We start from the raw sequence: 18,211 nt of genomic DNA on the forward strand, positions 1-18,211 counted from the left end.
GCTACTTTTGTCTTCCAAGATGGCGTCCCCATTCATTTCTATGAAAAGTGCTCAGTGGCGCAGTGAGGCAAGCGAGAGCGCGAGACTGGACGCGGCCATCTTTCCACTTCCGTGTCTTCCGGTCTAGCTTTAAACAGTGGCTCTTTTTCCCCTAGCTCCGGGACCTCGTTCACACTTGCAACTAGCTGTACACGTCATACTTTGCGACAACCAGTCGCGAGCATAGATTTATATGGTTATGAGCGTGTGAGCTAAGGCATTGCAGTTGCAGAATCTATGGGCATAATGGGGTACAAGTCCGATAAGAATCAGACACATGATGCAAACTTAACGGAAATTTATTCTGTCACTGTATAGTATTCCTTTCACTTGTTTTTTTGAAATAGGCTATAGGGCTAAATATAGGGCTATTCTAGATGGAACTCATCACATATGTTGCTTTTTTTCTTCGTGATATGAGTATGATTTCCAACGCATTGTATCGGATGAAATAAACTGTTCACATGAATGCAGACTTACCATAGCTTACTGTCAAATTTATATTCAAACGAAATGCCACGAAATTCACACTGCCTTCAATTTTACATCAGTGTAGAAATATGGCCTGTGTTTTATATGTTCATCCTACAAAACCAAACGCCTATTAATGGATATAACGTGATCTAACAAGACTTAATAATAATGTAATAAATAAAAGCTTGAGAACTGTGTCTAAAATATACTTTATTGAACACTTACCTTTGAAAGGGAAATATTCGCAGAACCATATCCAAGACGTTTCCATCAGATGTAAGTGGGGGTGAAACATTGAGTCACTGAGGACCTTCATTGTCCCACAAAAGCAGTCTGGCTTGATGACGCGATCAAAAAAAGAATAATGGGTGTGTTTAACAAAAGCTTCTGAAGGCAAGACTAATATTATTTAAATATAGGCCTATATCATTTCCTATTGTGGTTACCGGTTAAAGTATTAATCTTCGTCTTTGCTCCGGATAGACGTCAACAATCTATGCTCGCGCTCAACATAACATATTTGCCATCATGTTGTAGCGTGGTTTGCACAGTTAAGATTAGCAATACGTAGTTTATAATAAAGTATAGTAGTTCTTGGGGGCACCACCTCTGATTTGTGAAAGGAGCAGAGGAACCTTATTTGATCATATTTAATAATAATAGCACTCGTAATAATCAGTCTAATCTTAAGTAGGGAATTCTATAAAAGTAGAGCAGATCATATAACGTGAGAGATAAGTGAGTATTATACACAATGATTTATTTAAGAAAATGTAATTATAGTGAACACATACCAGATGAGTTATGGGTTAGTTGGGCTAAAGCAGTACAGTAGGCTTAAATTCTAATGAGAGCGCACCACACAATGGCTGCGTAGAGCGCGTGTGGAGGGGGAGGGGAGAGAGAGTGAGGAAGAGGTACAGAGGAAGAGGCTTCTATAGTAACAATGGACGATCAGTAGCAACTGACCTAACGATGGTCAAGTTAAATCATTTGTAAAATACAATCAAACATTTACAATTCAATCACAACATGCCAATATATCACAAGTAAGAAATATTGCAAATTGCAGTTACTTTTGTCGGTTTGAAGAACGGAGTCAATGGTTCGTTATGTCCAACGAATTGAAAACGGAATCTCTCGTCAAAGTTCCGGGCGCAAAGTGAATATGCAGGTTATGAGGTAAAGAATGCCGCGAACACCTCAAGTTGATCCTACGAACAAGCGGGGGTGATTGTACGTTTGGGGGTTTTATACTCCAAAGAACAGGGGGTCATCCGTGTGAAGGTGACCTCTCTCATTGGTCAGTTACTTCCACCTGGGCGTCGTCTTGAGATCTGCCCAGAGGTGTGAAGTGGCTGATAGTTTAAGTTCCATTATCTCAAATGTCCATGAAATGCTTAAACTTCAGAATAGAACAATACAATGTTCATAACTGGTTTTGTTAGTATGATACAATTATTTTGATATCAAGATTGACTGATTTAACTATATCTGAAGGGGAGTTATAATCAAACATCAATTAAACACGTTCTAGGTAAATGAGAAAAACACACATTATAACACATCGACTACTGTCATTGAATTAGTGTCCATGAGCCATGTAGTCCTTGAGAAATATGTTTGTAAATCCACAAAAGAAAGTTCTCCCTTATACTCCTTTGTCTGATACTGTGAGACCATGTGGTCTCTGTTCCTGACCCCATGCTGGGTCAGGTCTTTGAAGCTTCTACTTCTGGGAGATAAGGACAAAGGGGGAAGGACCCTTCCCCCTTTTCGGGGGTAGGAAAAAGGTGTGGATGGTACCAAGCTTTGTCTGTTGACTCTCTGCTACAATGTCATGACCGTTTTTACGAAAAATCAAATCTGTTTTAAAATAACGGGAATAAACTATATTAACAACATTTCATGTATGTGTGACAACCATTTGCTGAACTTGCTACAACAGGGCAGGCAACTCAAGCCAGTTCTCCCTGTGCTCATTCAGTATCTCTCTCTCAATATCAATAAGTCTATGGCTCATTCAGCTCCATGTAAATCGGCTATCGGCCAATGTGAACTTTTGTGCTCGTGCCCTGTTAGTATCCGTGAGCACATTTGCCAGCAACTTTCATTGACGTAAGCAAATAAATGGGGTGCTAGTTTACCCATTTTGATTGGTTTCAAACTTAGCAAAAATCGGGAAGGGTCCTTCCCCCTTTGTCCTTATCTCCCAGAAGTAGAAGCTTCAAAGACCTGACCCAGCATGGGGTCAGGAACAGAGACCACATGGTCTCACAGTATCAGACAAAGGAGTATAAGGGAGAACTTTCTTTTGTGGATTTACAAACATATTTCTCAAGGACTACATGGCTCATGGACACTAATTCAATGACAGTAGTCGATGTGTTATAATGTGTGTTTTTCTCATTTACCTAGAACGTGTTTAATTGATGTTTGATTATAACTCCCCTTCAGATATAGTTAAATCAGTCAATCTTGATATAAATCAAACCACTACCACTAGACTCTTTTTAATGACCATTCAGTGAGAAAACAGGTTTGGCTGTTCAGGTCTGTGCCAATACAGCACAACACTACTAGCTCTACAGTAGCTAGCTCTAGCTGAAATGGCCACACTGATGTCGTCCTTTTATTATTTTGCCAGCTAGCTAGCCGGCTAACCAGCCACTTGGCCTACAGTTGCCGACTTTGAGACCGATGATAGCCAACAGACCACCTAGGAAGACGTAGTGGTGGCAGTGATTGTTAGCTTTGCAGACGAGTTACACGTCACACGAGCGAAAGCAATGTTTACAAAGGTAACTTCAGCGCTACCTCGTAGCTATCAAAGAACAAGTCCCCACACGTATGCTAATAGGTCACTGCCATCACTCCCATTGGGAACCAATGTTAAAAAGGCAGAGACGGCACAGACATTATGGGCAAAGCTTGTCTACATTGTATGCTTTTCGGCAGGGCGATGCCACTGTCACCCCCCATACAGGTAGCATAGCTATCTAGGAATCTAAGTGTGCAGCTGCTGTGCATGGGTGTGAAGATAACCACGCCCCTCTTGTTTGCATGTGAGATCGGAAATAATAAGAGCACAGAAATAAATGTGGTGTGGAAATATCTGTGGAAATAAATGTGGAGCGTTAAAGTCTCAATAAATAAATACATGTTGCATTAGGAAATAAAATCCCATGAAATAAATGAATGACTTTACAAAAATGTCATTTTGAAATTAATAAATGTATTTATTTATTGAAGTCGGTAAATGGATTCAGCTATATAATTATATAATGCTATATTCATATATTTACTGCCATCTTTTTTTTCAGAGTTTATTTCATAGCCATATTTATTAATGTATATATTTATCTATTTATTTACCTATTTATTTTATTTTGACTAACTCGGCGTTCCATACCAGCAAGAGCTGCAATCTGTGAGTGAAACTGAGATCAGGGGCGTTGTTATACATTAATTCATATCCCTTTTTTTTCTTCCAAGCATGCTATGCACAATGCACTACTTGGCTATAGAAACTCCCCTTGCTTAACCCACTATACAGTTCAGGGACGCAAGTTTGATATCAGCTTTGGCAGGGACATCAATAGTTAATGCGTGCGTGCAAAAAAACAATCACATTCATTTGAGTGCAAATACTGTTTTTTGAGCTTCATGTACATTTACATTTATTCATTTAGCAGACACTTTTATCCAAAGCGACTTCCAAGAGAGAGCTTTACAAAGTGCATAGGTCACTGATAATAACAACAAGATAGCCCAAAAGCATTGCGGGTAGCCAAAACAAGAAGCAGACATTGTGAACAACCAAAAAAATAAGTGCCAAAGGGAAGAACCATAAGAACATGTAGTTATGCAAGTTACAATTAAACAACATGAATAAGTGCAAGTGTACCTGTAGAAAAAGCAAGCAACAGTAAAAATAAAAATAAGATTAACTAAAATAGAATATTTCGCAGCAAATACAACAGTTTAAATCAGTTACCACTAACCAACAAGAGCAACAAGTCTCTAAGCAAGAGTCATTGGGATCCTTGAGGAAACTAGCATTGGGTTCAGCATACCATTCCCAAGTACCGTTGTACTCCCGGAACAAGTGCGTCTTGAGCCTTCTCTTGAAGGTGGAGAGACGGTCTGTGTCTCTGATGGAGGTGGGGAGTTGATTCCACCACTGGGGGGCCAGGCAGGAGAAGAGCTTGTGTTGATCCCAGGGTGATTGAGCGGTCGCGGGAGATGGAGGGTTTGGCCGGGATGATGAGAAGTTCTGTTTTGGCGAGGTTCAGCTGGAGGTGGTGCTCGGTCATCCAGGCGGAGATGTCTGCGAGGCAGGCCTCAATCCTAGCTGAGATCCCCGGATCGGAATGTAATATTGTTTTAGTCAAAATAAGATAATCGGTAGGCCTATCATTTAGAAACTTTCTTTAATTTTGTAATGTCTTGTGTGCCGAGTCCAACACCTGGACTTCTGTGTGCGTGCTGCTGTGGCTGTTGGGCAAACTCAGAAGAGCACGCTGACATGGAATTCTGCGGGCATCGGTTTTCGGTTAAACTGCTTTGATTTTTACAAGCGTTGATTGGGATACAGCATTTATTTTTTCCGGGATTATCAATCTAAATGAATGCACTGACTAAAAATTTTAATTGATTGTTAAAAATCTAACTTTCGATTTTCCTGCGGCACAACAAATGTATACTGGGGCACGTGCCCAAGTGTAACGACGGGTGTAACGACGCCCCTGACTGAGACTATTAGTATAAACCCTGCGTTGTGGCAAGATACATTAGCAAATAATGACAGAACTGAAAGTGAAAAAGACCCCATACAAAGAAAAAACTGTCAAGTTCCCCCAAAATAGAAAACACCTTCTTCTAACTGACTGAAGAACATTTGAAGTTCTGCCGTTAGAAATCTAATTTTGCCTGTCTTTTAGTTGTATGGATTTGTTAACTGAAAAGAGGTACCTCCAAATAGTTATTGTTCACTAGCTATGATTGCAGAAAGCAAAATGGAGAAGGGCGTCACATGGTCTTTTCCTGGGGCCATCAAATCACTTAAACCGCCCCTGGTTACATCAACATAGTCTCTTGCCAGACAGTGTAACAACAGATCTTGAATACAACGTGCAGAGAAGGGACAGATTTGCAGGTATCACAAGAAACAATGTACTGACACAGTAAGTGTTGCTTTTGGTCCAATTTAGGCCAGCAAAATACTGGCTAGCTGAGGTGAAGCTTGAAGAGGAGAATCTTGACATCACAGCTGAAAGACCACAGTGATGGAGAGGTGTATTGGTTGAACTGAGAGATTACTCTACCACTATGGAGCATGGAAGGAGAAACACCACATAGTGGGAGTGCAAGGACCCTTCTTCCCCCGTGCAGGGGTTTCAAAACGGGCCAATGACGCAGTACAATTTGTCCAAGTTGGTTCCTATGGCTGAGGTTTGTCTTTGATGTCTATATCATTGGTATAGCTTTGTAGCCTATTCTATAGAAACAGACAACTTCCTTTCAAATATATTTGGGAATGTGCATTATTTATTGGAATGGTGACAATTCTTTTTCATAGGGATGATCAGATCTGATAAGGTCATAAGAGGCAGTGTTAATATCAGTTATTTGACACATGACTTAATATGTAATTAATATTCAGCAAAGATGCTTGGTAGCTGGTAAAGAATTAGAACATGCGTCTGTTATTTAGATACAGGCCTACTTTTAAACTCCACAGTCCTCTCAACATCTCAAACACTCCCATAATCCACTCCTACTCTGCGTCAGTCTTCAAATTGCAGATGTGTTAGCATTTTAACAGGATTAGAAGGTGCTAGCAAAACAGAGGCGAATTATTGCTATTGTTAACCTTTACAAATGTAAAAATGTATGTGCCTCCAACTAAATTATTGTTCTCAACTTACCAGATATTTTATACGCTAAGCCAAAACTGTAATAAAAGACAAAATTACTTATTGGCATTATAGGCTTACATCAAATGCCTCATTCTTTATTGTACATTTATTTTAATAAATACCTTAAAATACCAAATTGTAACAAATCTGTCCAAGGCTTACATTGGATTTCATAGTTTTCTAGCTAAAGGAGTCATAATTTGGGGCGGCAGGGTAATTTCTTTACTTGCAGTAAACATCATATTTTAATTTGGCTCCCAATTTCGTACCAGCCAAGAGGTTCTGAAACTCTTTGTCCATCTGTTTGCTTTGGGCCTCACTGAAATTGTTTCTCCAGTCTCCAACTTCACCTGATCACAAGATCAAACACAAAGAAATGTCATTACATTGTTACAATTCTTACATGAGTATGTAATTGCAAAATCCAGGGGAAAAAAGGTATACTTTTGAGTACTTCAAGCATATCCACATTTTCAATAGTACATTTTAAATATACTAAGAAAAAGTGTACTATCTGTGAATATATAAAAAGTATACTACCATCATGCTTTACCTATTTTACCGTTAATACTTTGAACACACAGAATTTTTTTTTTTACTACATTACACTTTTAGTAAATATATTATAAAAAATATATACTATAAGTAAAACGTATATGTAATTTCTAAAGTGTACAACTGGAACTTTGTTTTTAAACATATTGTTTGTATATTTTAAAATGCATGCTAAAAATATTCTTTGTAACAATGCACTAAAAGCCTACTTGAAAAATTAACATTTGCTGAAATGTTTGGATATTTTAAGTTACTTTTGAAGTCCCTTCATGAATTCAGCTTTCAGTGTACTGGTATGCATTTGCTGTACTGTAGTGTGTAGTAGAGTAAAGTTTTTTTTACAGTTTTCTTGTGCTTGTGCGGCTTCTATTTCAAAGCGGCTTATAGTCCGGTTTTAGAACTAAAAAGTGGCTTCTTTCAAGATCTCTATTTAATGCTCAACACTCGAACAGGGCCTTATTACTTGAATGAGGAATTATTTTCTGTGTCGTCTCAGTTACACTAACAGGGCTTGGAAATACAGACTTGCTTGAGTAGGCAAATGGCTTGTAGAACATAACATTTCATAATAATTTCAGTTAATCAAACAGCTGCAAGATCCAGTGAAATGCTATAGGCTAGCTAGCAAGCTAACACTAGCATCGCTAACATTACAACTTTGGTAGTGAACTCTTCGTAAGTTCGTTTTAGATATAATTGTATGTGTTCGTGTGGACAATGAGACACGGACGCGGTCTCTTTTCAAAACTTGTATTTTACCACTGCTCTTCTTGACATAGCCATTCGAACAGCCCTTACTGATTTCACGTAATGGTTTCAGCATCACGCCTACGGCAACTCCCGAGGGACCCTTGTCCGTTGTCACATAGAAAGGTCTGCTACAATAGGCTATCCTCATGATTTGCAAGCTAGCTGAACTTATACTAAAATATTTTTTTAGACATAACAATGGATTCCGCCACTAAATGAGTGAATTGGCTTTATTTCTGGAGATACTATCCACAACCGAAGTGTGTTACACAATGCTGTAAGATTGCACATATTCGTGCTGCTCTTGGTACCCAGAATGCCCTGCGACAAACTGAAAAGCAACTAAGTTAAGGGCATTAGCTTAGTTAAATAAGCATTGTTTGGAGTTTTATTGTTTGGAGTTTTGTTTTGATATGTGTAATGCTATGGGGTATAGTTTAGATCAGGGGTCCCCAAACTTTTGTCTGCGAGGGCCAGATAATTTTCCTTTCTTTAATGTGGGGCCGGGTCGGAACAGAACTACTTCGGCCGGAGTAACTACCAGTATTATTGTGGAGATTTTATTATGATTTTAATTGTATTTATTAGTGCTGTCAAACGATTAAAATATTTAATCGCGATTAATTGCATTAATGTCATAGTTAACTCGCGATTAATCACAATTAATGGCACATTTTTGTCTATTCTAAATGTCCCTTGATTTCTTTTTGTCCAATAATTTTTTCCAATTTCAATGCTTTTATCAACATGTAAAAGTGGATTGGATTGCTTGGTGCAAATGTTTTTTTAAATTGAAAATAACGTTGCAATCGCCTGGCTTTCTCGAAATGTTGATGTTGTTGTTGTTGGTAGTGGTGAAGAGGTCAAGCGGAAAAGGTTGTATCACCACAAGTTGTAATGAAAACAGCGCCACGTATCATACTGGATATGACATGCTTTCGGCCAATAATTTGGTTTATTCACTGCCATATACTGTATATTCAGATAATAACAGTTGCCCCCCAAAACATTTTTTTATCCGAATAAAGTTAGATTCAAATTGATACCATCATGTAAACGTGTGTCTGTGCGAGTAATCCATCGTGAGTATAAATTCACTCTTTGTTGGCTGCGCTATGCTAACGGTTGCATTGGAAGTGCGACTTGTATTCCAATGCGGCTTGTACTCTTATTTAGACGATGTGCCCACTCTGTGGCCCAGGTAAAAAAATTAAATAAATGCAAAGTATACTAAACCTTAAAATGCTTGAGTATACTTGAAGACTGATTAATCATCAGTATACTTAAAGTTATTGAATGATTAGTTAATTTGTGTGCTATTTTGGAACAACTAATTTTGTACTAAGTATATTTTAGTTGTAATTAAATTGTACTAAAGCACAATTTAATACCATTTAAATTGTATTAAAGCACAATTTAAAGTGTATTAAGTGTACTTTTATGTGCTAAAGTGGAACAACTTCAAGTATACTTAGTACACTTTAAGTATTAATACACTTTAAATTGTGCTTTAGTACAATTTAATTACAACTAAAATATTCTTAGTACAAAATGAGTTGTTCCAAAATAGCACACTTCAAATTAACTAATCATTCAATAACTTGAAGTATACTGATGATTAATCAGTCTTCAAGTATACTCAAGTAAGCTAAGATTCAGTATACTTAGCATATTTTTTTTAACCTGGGAATGTATGATGGGATTTGAAAAACGTAATAATAAAAAACTTTAAGAATTCAAATGTCTCAGCTTCTGATGGAATCTTCAACATAAACTAAATATAATAGTAAAAATTTACATAACAATTGTTGAAACATGTATCCTATTTCAACAATAGAAAACAAACAAATGGCAAGTATAATTCAAGCACATTGATCTGCCTTAATTATGTATTCAAAATGTTTGTCCTTTAGAACATTATGCATATTCTTTGTAATTTTTCAACTAATGTTGACCTTCTGGAAGTTCTATTAATGAGATATTAATGAGAATTTAATTTCCAATATAATTATATAATAAATACAGGTTGGCCACACAAGCCTGATCTGGACATGACAGAGTAGAAGATAAACCCCTTCCTCTGGTAGTAAAATGCACTTTTGTAACATAATTTAATATTATGGAAGAATTTTAAAAGCAGTTTTGAAAGCTACCTTTCCGAAAGAAGACATTGCCATGTTGACCATGACTGTTCTTGGAGCTCTCCTTCATAGCATTAAAAGTGCTCTCATTTGCAATGGTCTGTACTTGCTCATCAGTCAAAGTAAAGCCAAAGAACTTTGATATGTTCCGCACCCCGTCCACTAGATTCTAAAGAGAGAGAGAAAAATTGCATTTGAATTTGCACATTAAAGCAGTATGCATTTAATGCATCAACTCATAGACATGAACCCTTTCTTGATTTTTTTATTTATTTAGAGTTGCCTAATATTTGAAAATGTGTTCTCACTTTACAATTCTATTTTTAGTATTTCAGATTCAGCTAATCTATCAATGTCATGACATGATGACTTAGACTAAACTGGAACTAGTGAAGTTGATGCCATGTAATTACAAAAGACAAAAATCACCTCCTTTAGTTGCTCGTAAGTCACAATCATCACATTTGGATCATCCATGCGTTTCTCCCAAGCCAGGGCATGGTCAAAGTAAGAGCCCCAAGCCACTAAGAGCAAACCAAAGGAAACTTGATTTTATCAAAACAGTACACCAAATTCCACCTATAGAGGATCATCCCAACATTTGTCATTGGCTTTACGTTATCAGCTTATATGCACAGTTTCAGCAGTGAAATGTATCAACAATGGTAATGAGCTGTATGAGTCATCACCTTCTCCTTTCATGAAGTCTGTGAAAAATGCGTTCCAGGATTTGGTATTTGGCAGAACAGGGTTGTTGTTCATGAAGTGGTAGTAGGACACAACAGTATCTTTCGGGTTTCGAAACACTACCAGCATCTACAAGTTAATTATTAAAAGGCATTTCCTGTATATCATGGTTAAGTCAGCTACAGTTAAACATTGATATTATACACTTACTTCAATGTGTCGTGAAATGCACTCTTTGGTGCCATTTTGTAGTAATCAATCCTCACCTTTGTCTTCTTTGCAATAAAAGAGCTGGGAATGTTATCAGGATGCAAATGTGTGCCAAGAAACCGAGGGGAGGGCCTCTCTTTCACCAGCTGCAAAAGCATGATACAATTATTATAAAAAAACTGCAAATACAATGTTTTTTGTCAGTAAGAAACTAAGTTGATCGACTTTGCTTTCACACTGTTGCTGAATGAAACCTCTGCATTGTTCAAGCGTATCTCCTAATACACATTACTACAACATATAGTTATTGGTATTTTGCAAGACACAACAGCTGATATGTTAAGATATTTAAACTATAGATTAAGGAATATTGTCAAAATGATTAAATTGCTAAAATACAATCATGTATGTATTACACACCTGTTGCACTTCGGGGGGAAAAAATTCAATCAGTGGAGGTCCACTGGGCATTTCAGTTTGCCCTGAAGATGCAGTCCTGATTTTGCCAATCACAGATACCATCCAATTAAAACCTTGTAAAAAACAAAACAATGGGTGGTAGGTTAGTAGTGTAATCTATAGGCATCTAATCCTACTGCAACCCTTATTGCTGTACAAATTTAGTTTTTCCATCAAAAACCACAAGTTGGCTAAACTAGTTCGGGCATGGCATTTGGGCTGAGCATCACATCATTCACTGATGTTACTCACACAATCAACTGCAGGTGTGCTAATTGAAGTTGTATGCCTTACCCTTTCAGGAACTTAAATACTACATGTATTCACTGCCCCGGACACACATGTTAACACATTTTGCACATTATACCTACATAGTACCTACAGAATATACCTGCATATTGTGCAATTACTGCCATAGATAGAACTGCCAAAGACAAACCTATTTCCATTGCAATAAATGGTTAAATCAATACGTGAGTGTCTTGACTGAACTGACCATCTACCAACACATTTTCTTGTAATAACCCTAACTTCTGAAACTGAATGTCAATAATTGCATCCTATCTGCACTACTTAGCTAATGTGTTTTCTTGTTGATACTTATCTTACCATCCAAATCTTAAAGTTAAGTCATGTTAATATAAATCTAAATGTTTACTGATATTTTAATTTGACAATGTTGCAGGCTGCAAAGCATATGTACCCACCCTAGAGACAGATTTGAGGAGTAATATTTATGAGCATATTATAATACCTACTTTTCTAGGTTATTCACACCTAACTATGAGGACTGTGATGATCAGTCATAAAAGTAAAAGAAACGTATAGCCCTTACCACATTTGGGATAAGCCACCAGTAGAAGGTCATCTGGTTTAGCCTCAAAGTTCTCCAGACTTTTGAGATTTTCCTGGGGACTCATGATGGAAGAGTAAAGGACGCCTTCATACTTGTAAAGTTTATCTTCATCCTTTATTTTCTTTGCCTCCTCCATTTTGGACATGCCATGCGATTTCAACTGTTGGTCCATTTTGTAAGCTAATACCCCACAGCTGTGAAGTACTGCAAGTAGTGTTCGTATTTATGTGGGAAGACGATAAAGAGGAAAGCTGTGTGCGTGTATTGTGTTTGCCCCGCCCCCAAACTGAGTAGGTAGAGGAACCGGATGTTCTAGTTCACAGATGTGGGATAGACTGTGTGTGCTGAGAGTGATTGATTAGAAGAGCATGACTTGCTTATAAAATAGGTGATAGTTCAAATTCTGTCAATTAAATAATTTACGATATTTTGTGCTGTGGAAATGAAACACCAAAATTCGATGCAGAGATGACTAAGTAGATCTTATTTTCTTGGTTAAAATCTAAGTTCAAGTTAATTTAACATAGTTAAAAAGTCTAACAACACATTATAAAAATAGACAAATATTGTCTAAGTTGCTCTCACAGCTTATCTCTGTAATGAGGCAGTAGTTATCATAGTTAAAACAATGTGCTCCAACAATTTCTAAATGTAATGTTAATGCTAATAGGAATAAAGCTGAGTCACCGTAACATTGCTGTCCTGTAGGTGAATTGTATAGCTTCAGTGTACATAGAGGTGTGACAAGTTGGACCACTTTTACAATCCACTGCCTGTCAGAAACGGATCTGCACACCTGTGGCGGCTGCTGGTCTTTCAAAGAGCAGAAATTCATTTTCAGCCTACAACATAAAAAATTCAAATTGATTTGTCTAGTTCACTGGCTAGTTCCCCCCTTCGACACTAGCCTAGCCTACAGTACTGTATGAATGAATGAACAAACGATGTAACGAAACAATATTAAACTCAAAGGAGAAAATGTGGGAATTAGGTTAAACTGAAACAAGGAATGTGGTGTATAATTGTATGAAATATATGATGAAAATTGGCCAGCAATTTCGCCAAGCAAATATCAAGAAATAGGTTGCAGCAGTTTGTCTTTCGACTACACTTGAAAAATCCGCGATGGGACTGAGCTCAAATAGCTTCGGCAACTTTTATAGTACAAAATCGCTGTCAATCAAAAGGAGATGCAGTCTTTCGAATATGGAGAGAGATATGTCTCAAAAGTAATCGTAAATGCAAGTACCATGATCCACAAATGTTTCACGATTTACAAATGTGTTTTGCGATCCACAATACATTCTTAATCGTGATTTGTAAGTTGTCATTTACATTAATGTGTTATGATTTGTACATATAAATGTCCATTCGTAAATATATCGTAATTTCTTAAAATATTTAACATTTCATGTGTGCATTTCTCATGGTCTGTCATTTGTAAATCTACAATTCGTGTGTGAAGTGTTGAATCTGCATTTGTGGATCGCCCAATACACGCGTGCAATCCTTCTTCCAATGACGTAATTTTGGAACATTCTTTTCAGTCTTTTGCGATCCACACACAAATAGCTTTTTGATCCACAACAGGAGCCCCCCCCCCCCCTCCCCCCCTTTCGACAGTGCCATTCGGTAGGTGGCAGTGTTGTCCTCTGCCCACCGGCTTTCCTTTGACTGAGCTATTAGCCCGAAAGCTAACGTAATGCTAGCAAGATTCAAAAGCAATAACATTGTGTACGGTTGACAAACAGTAAATATAATTTTACAGTATTTTTGACAGGAAGATTTGCAAGCTAACCAGCCATGTCACTGTCCCAAAATCAATATCAAGATTTTCACGAAAGTATCGGCCAAATACTACTAGGCTACACTACGGCCGCAGCCTGTGGAGCGAGGTGAATAGAAAATGCCAGATACTCGTGATAACTTAAGCTCAAAGCACATATATGGGGCTATTATTGTTGCAAAACTATTCAACAATAATAGCCCCATACCACATACCATTGCTAAGGGGTTACTGGGAGGGGAAAATAAATGTATTTTATTTACATTTATTTAAAGCGCTGGGCTACAACCATCAAAGCAGGGACAACAGATGGCATTGTCGAAAGGGGGGTGGGGGGGGATGGTTGTGGATCGAAAAGCTATTTGTGTGTGGATCGCAAAAGACCGAAAAGAATGTCTCAAAAATACGTAATTGGAAGAAGGATTGCACGCGTGTATTGGGCGATCCACAAATGCAGATTCAACACTTCACACGCGAATTGCAGATTTACAAATGACAAACCATGAGAAATGTTAAGTATTTTAAGAAATTACAAACAATATATTTACGAATGGACATCTATTTGTACAAATCATTGCACATTTATGCCAACTTACAAATCACGAGTAAGAATTTTGTTTTTGTGGATCGCAAAACACATTTGTAAATCGTGAAACATTTGTGGATCATGGTACTTGCATTTACGAATACTTTTGAGACATATCTCTCTCCATATTCGACAGACCCTCCAATCATCATGCAGAAGCCCAGAGTGCAGGCCAGCCCACTCCTCAATTCACCCCCAGAGACGCCGAGCGTTTTAACGCATTTGAAATGTTAACACAATACTAAATATTTGACCATACATTTTTTTACATTTTAGGGGAAAAATAAATGTCTTGAAGAAAACGCCACTGGTTATAAGGCTAGAATAGGATATTGTGTGTGTTATAGGTTTAGTTTACTCTATTGCTTATTTTTTTTGTATATTAAGGAGGTTTATTGGGTGTGTTTTGCCTTCGGCAAGGGCACGACCATTGTTATCTCACATGTATATTTATTATTTATAATAAATTAATTATTTATTTTTGCCCCCCAAGGCTCAGTCAATATTTGGACTACATACACAACGGTGGTGTCAAAAGTTTCGTCTTGGTAGCGATTGAGTTGCTTGTATTGGGATTTACGTTCCGTTGCACAGTTTAGGAGGTTACAACGTTTTTGTGTCGATAAAGTGCCTTTAGTCGACGAAGAGTAATCTGTGCTAGCTACGTCACCACGTCAACACACGTTAGTAACGACGCATGGATACAACGTGATAGAGATGTTCTAGCACGCAAATTGGAGCTTGGATTACGAGTGAAAAATCCCACCCCAAAAAATCCCAACCATTTAGCTTTGTTGAGAAAGCGATTTCGAGTGGAACTGCAATCTCGGATGTTTGATTTAGGTCGTCAAAGTCTTTATAATTTGAGCGAGTGCGGGTCGCCCGTGAGACCGCCTAGTCTTTTAGGCGGCAGCCATGCTAGAAAGCGTCATAGTAGTATTTTTTGTAGCTGATTTTATAGTTCAATTTTAAACAAAAAAACAGAAAGAGGGACATTTTATGACGATATGACTATTGTGAAGACAGCCAGGTGGTGAGATTTTAATGTAGGTTGCTGTAAAAACTTTGATTTGTTTGCTACGTGAGAGCCCCGTCAGCCTCCATTGACGATTGCTGCAGCAACAACAGTGTTGTCAATGAGTGTTAACACTCGTCGACAACAGTGTTGTCGATCTGCGTCTGATGAGTATTTTCTTAATTTCGTACCAGGGTCAATTCTACATCCAAATGGAGAGCAGTGTTAAAGATATGGCGATTGTGAAGACAGCCAGCGGGTCAGCATATTTTTGTTATTTTGACGTTAGCCTCTGAGTCGCAGACTCGGTTCGCCCACTGGCAGTGTGTAGTAGTAGGGTATAGTACTGTCTTCAATGCCACAGCTATGGCTAAACTTTATTATGTCTTATTACACGGCTGTTCTTAATACTGTAGAATGCTCCATTCACTTGAATGGGGCTTCCCAACGTTCTGCGGTGAACAATTTTCTCATATTTGAATGTTGCTATGCAGTGCTGTACAAGAACGCGTTCATTGAACACATTCATTTTTACGAGAACGATGAACTGAACGAAACTTAATGACAAATAATGAATTGAACGGTGAACACGTTCATATTATCGGAGGTCTAGCTAAAACTTTGCGGAATGTTTTCCTTCTCTTAAGGACTGACGCTGTCTAAAACGAATGCTTGCACCATGTAGTTGCTCAGTGCCCGTAAAATATTTGCTATGTAGACTAACCTAAACAAACTAACTCGACTTCGCACTACGTTACCCATGATTCATTCCACACACATGTAGACCAAACAAGTAAAGCTAGGTTGCTAGGTAACGGAAGCCAACAAAAGCTGGCTAGGTTCCGTTTCGGAAATTTAACTCTGTTGGGAACGTCGGAAATATTAAGAGCTCACGATCTATGCACCATGACCATGTGAATGCATAAATGTCACAAATGACATAAGCTATATTATGATTTTTTTATACCTCAACAAAATTGCAAAATAGTAATGTAAACAAATCTTTTTTGTGCCATTTAGTCCAGTGCTTCTGTGGCTTTCAGTGGTTGTTTATGTGGCTTGTCCATATATTAAAGCAATAAATATAACAAATAATACATTGTTTATATAGCTACATATTAAAATAAGAAAATAAAGACACATTTACGTTTCGGCATGGCTGCAGATGTCATGTGCTGTTGTAAACAATGCAACTATTGGAGGCGGGAAGGTGCTCAGTGTTGCAAGATTGGAAATGCCGAAGTATTGTAGCTACCAAAGGCTCAAAATTATCGTATTTGGAGGATAATGATCGTGCATCTGGCAACACTTCTTGCTCGCGCAAGAAGGTGAAACGTAAGGGAGATACACTTTTCAAAACTTGTAGGGGCGTAATTAATAGTTTGTTAAAGAAATGTAGCCTAATGCCATCACTTTCAAGTCACCCTATGTGTTAAAAAACAAGTAAAGTCTTTAATTTGCAATTTCCGTATTAAAACTATGAAATGGACTGAACTATGAACGCGTTTAGAATTTAAATGGTGAACTATGAACGTGAATGATTCATATTGACTTGTATGAACTGAACTTTGAACGAGTTCATGAGAGGTATGAACGTGCACAACACTTCTGCTATGCATATTTGACAGCTGTCAAGGGAAATTGCCTTTTTTGCCTCGGATTCACGTCTTTCGTAGCACTCCGCTAGTAGTCCGGTAACTTTTCAACCCCAGCGTACTCTGTTGCTTAGCGACGTCAGCTGATTTGAAGCCTAAAGAATGTTCAAAGTCTACGAAGTTCAACGTCTTTGACGAACTATTTCTCTGCTGATCAACAATACGAATGGTAAAAAATACATTGTAAAAAGACACTGTGTTAAGTTATTTTTGTTGGCAAGTAGCCGTGTAATAAGCGGGATAATGTACAGAACGCCGGTCATTATTGGGAAAATAAGCCCCGACAGGGCTAACAGCACCCCGACGCGAAGCGGTTTTGTTTCGCCCTGAAGGGGCTTATTTTCCCAATAATGACCGGCGTTCTATACATTATCCATTACAAAAGAAACGTTCTCATTTCCGGCGCTTTCAAACAATCAGTGAAGTGTGGATAGCAACAGCAGATAGCTTGCCTCTAGCAAACTGCTTTTGAATTAGCCATTTCCCCCTAAATTCATATCGAACTTATTTACAGGGGGGGGGGGATTGGGGGGCTTATTTTCAGTTAGCAGACGGTACTATTTGAATCGCAATTCCATCTGAAATACTGCCAGTGTCAACGTTGTTACAGTAGCTTGTTTCAAAGGGGGTTTCTTGTTTCAAAGGGTTTTCTTAATGAATTATGCAATATGAGTAGGCTAAATGCTTGAAAATATCACTAGATGGGAAAACAGACCCACCTGCAACCGACGCAAACAAGCACACCCTACAATTTCCCCAGAAATTGTACCCTCTCTAGTTATATTATATGTTAGCTTGTCATAGGTGTTAACTTGTTCTGAGTACTTATATGTTATGATGTGCAAGGTTGCTTTGCGTTGTCTTGTCCTAAGGATTTCAGTGCACAGTCTAACCCTGTGTTGGCCTGTGTACCTGACAATAAAAAACTTGGACTTGACTTGAACCTGAACTAAAATGTATCTAGATAAACTATGCTGGGCCTGCTGAACCTATACCCAGTGGTGGAATGTAACAAAGTATTTTTACTTCATTACTGTACAAATGTAAATTTTTATGTACAGTTTTGCCAAAATGTTT

The 18,211-nt window shown here is 37.9% G+C and overlaps 1 protein-coding gene across 1 annotated transcript; it reads right to left on the bottom strand.

The window, feature by feature from the left end:
• Positions 1-6,041: 6,041 nt before the first annotated feature.
• On the bottom strand, positions 6,042-12,365 carry LOC124483655 (sulfotransferase 6B1-like). The gene is made up of 7 exons (XM_047044187.1): positions 12,072-12,365; positions 11,198-11,310; positions 10,834-10,923; positions 10,570-10,696; positions 10,310-10,404; positions 9,893-10,049; positions 6,042-6,784 (listed from the first exon to the last, which is right to left on the bottom strand). The coding sequence occupies exons 1-7, from the start codon at positions 12,262-12,264 to the stop codon at positions 6,657-6,659; spliced, it is 903 nt and encodes a 300-aa protein (XP_046900143.1). The 5' UTR covers positions 12,265-12,365; the 3' UTR covers positions 6,042-6,656.
• Positions 12,366-18,211: the final 5,846 nt, after the last annotated feature.

Source organism: Hypomesus transpacificus, chromosome 21 (assembly GCF_021917145.1).
Source record: "Hypomesus transpacificus isolate Combined female chromosome 21, fHypTra1, whole genome shotgun sequence".
Lineage (NCBI taxonomy): Eukaryota > Metazoa > Chordata > Actinopteri > Osmeriformes > Osmeridae > Hypomesus > Hypomesus transpacificus.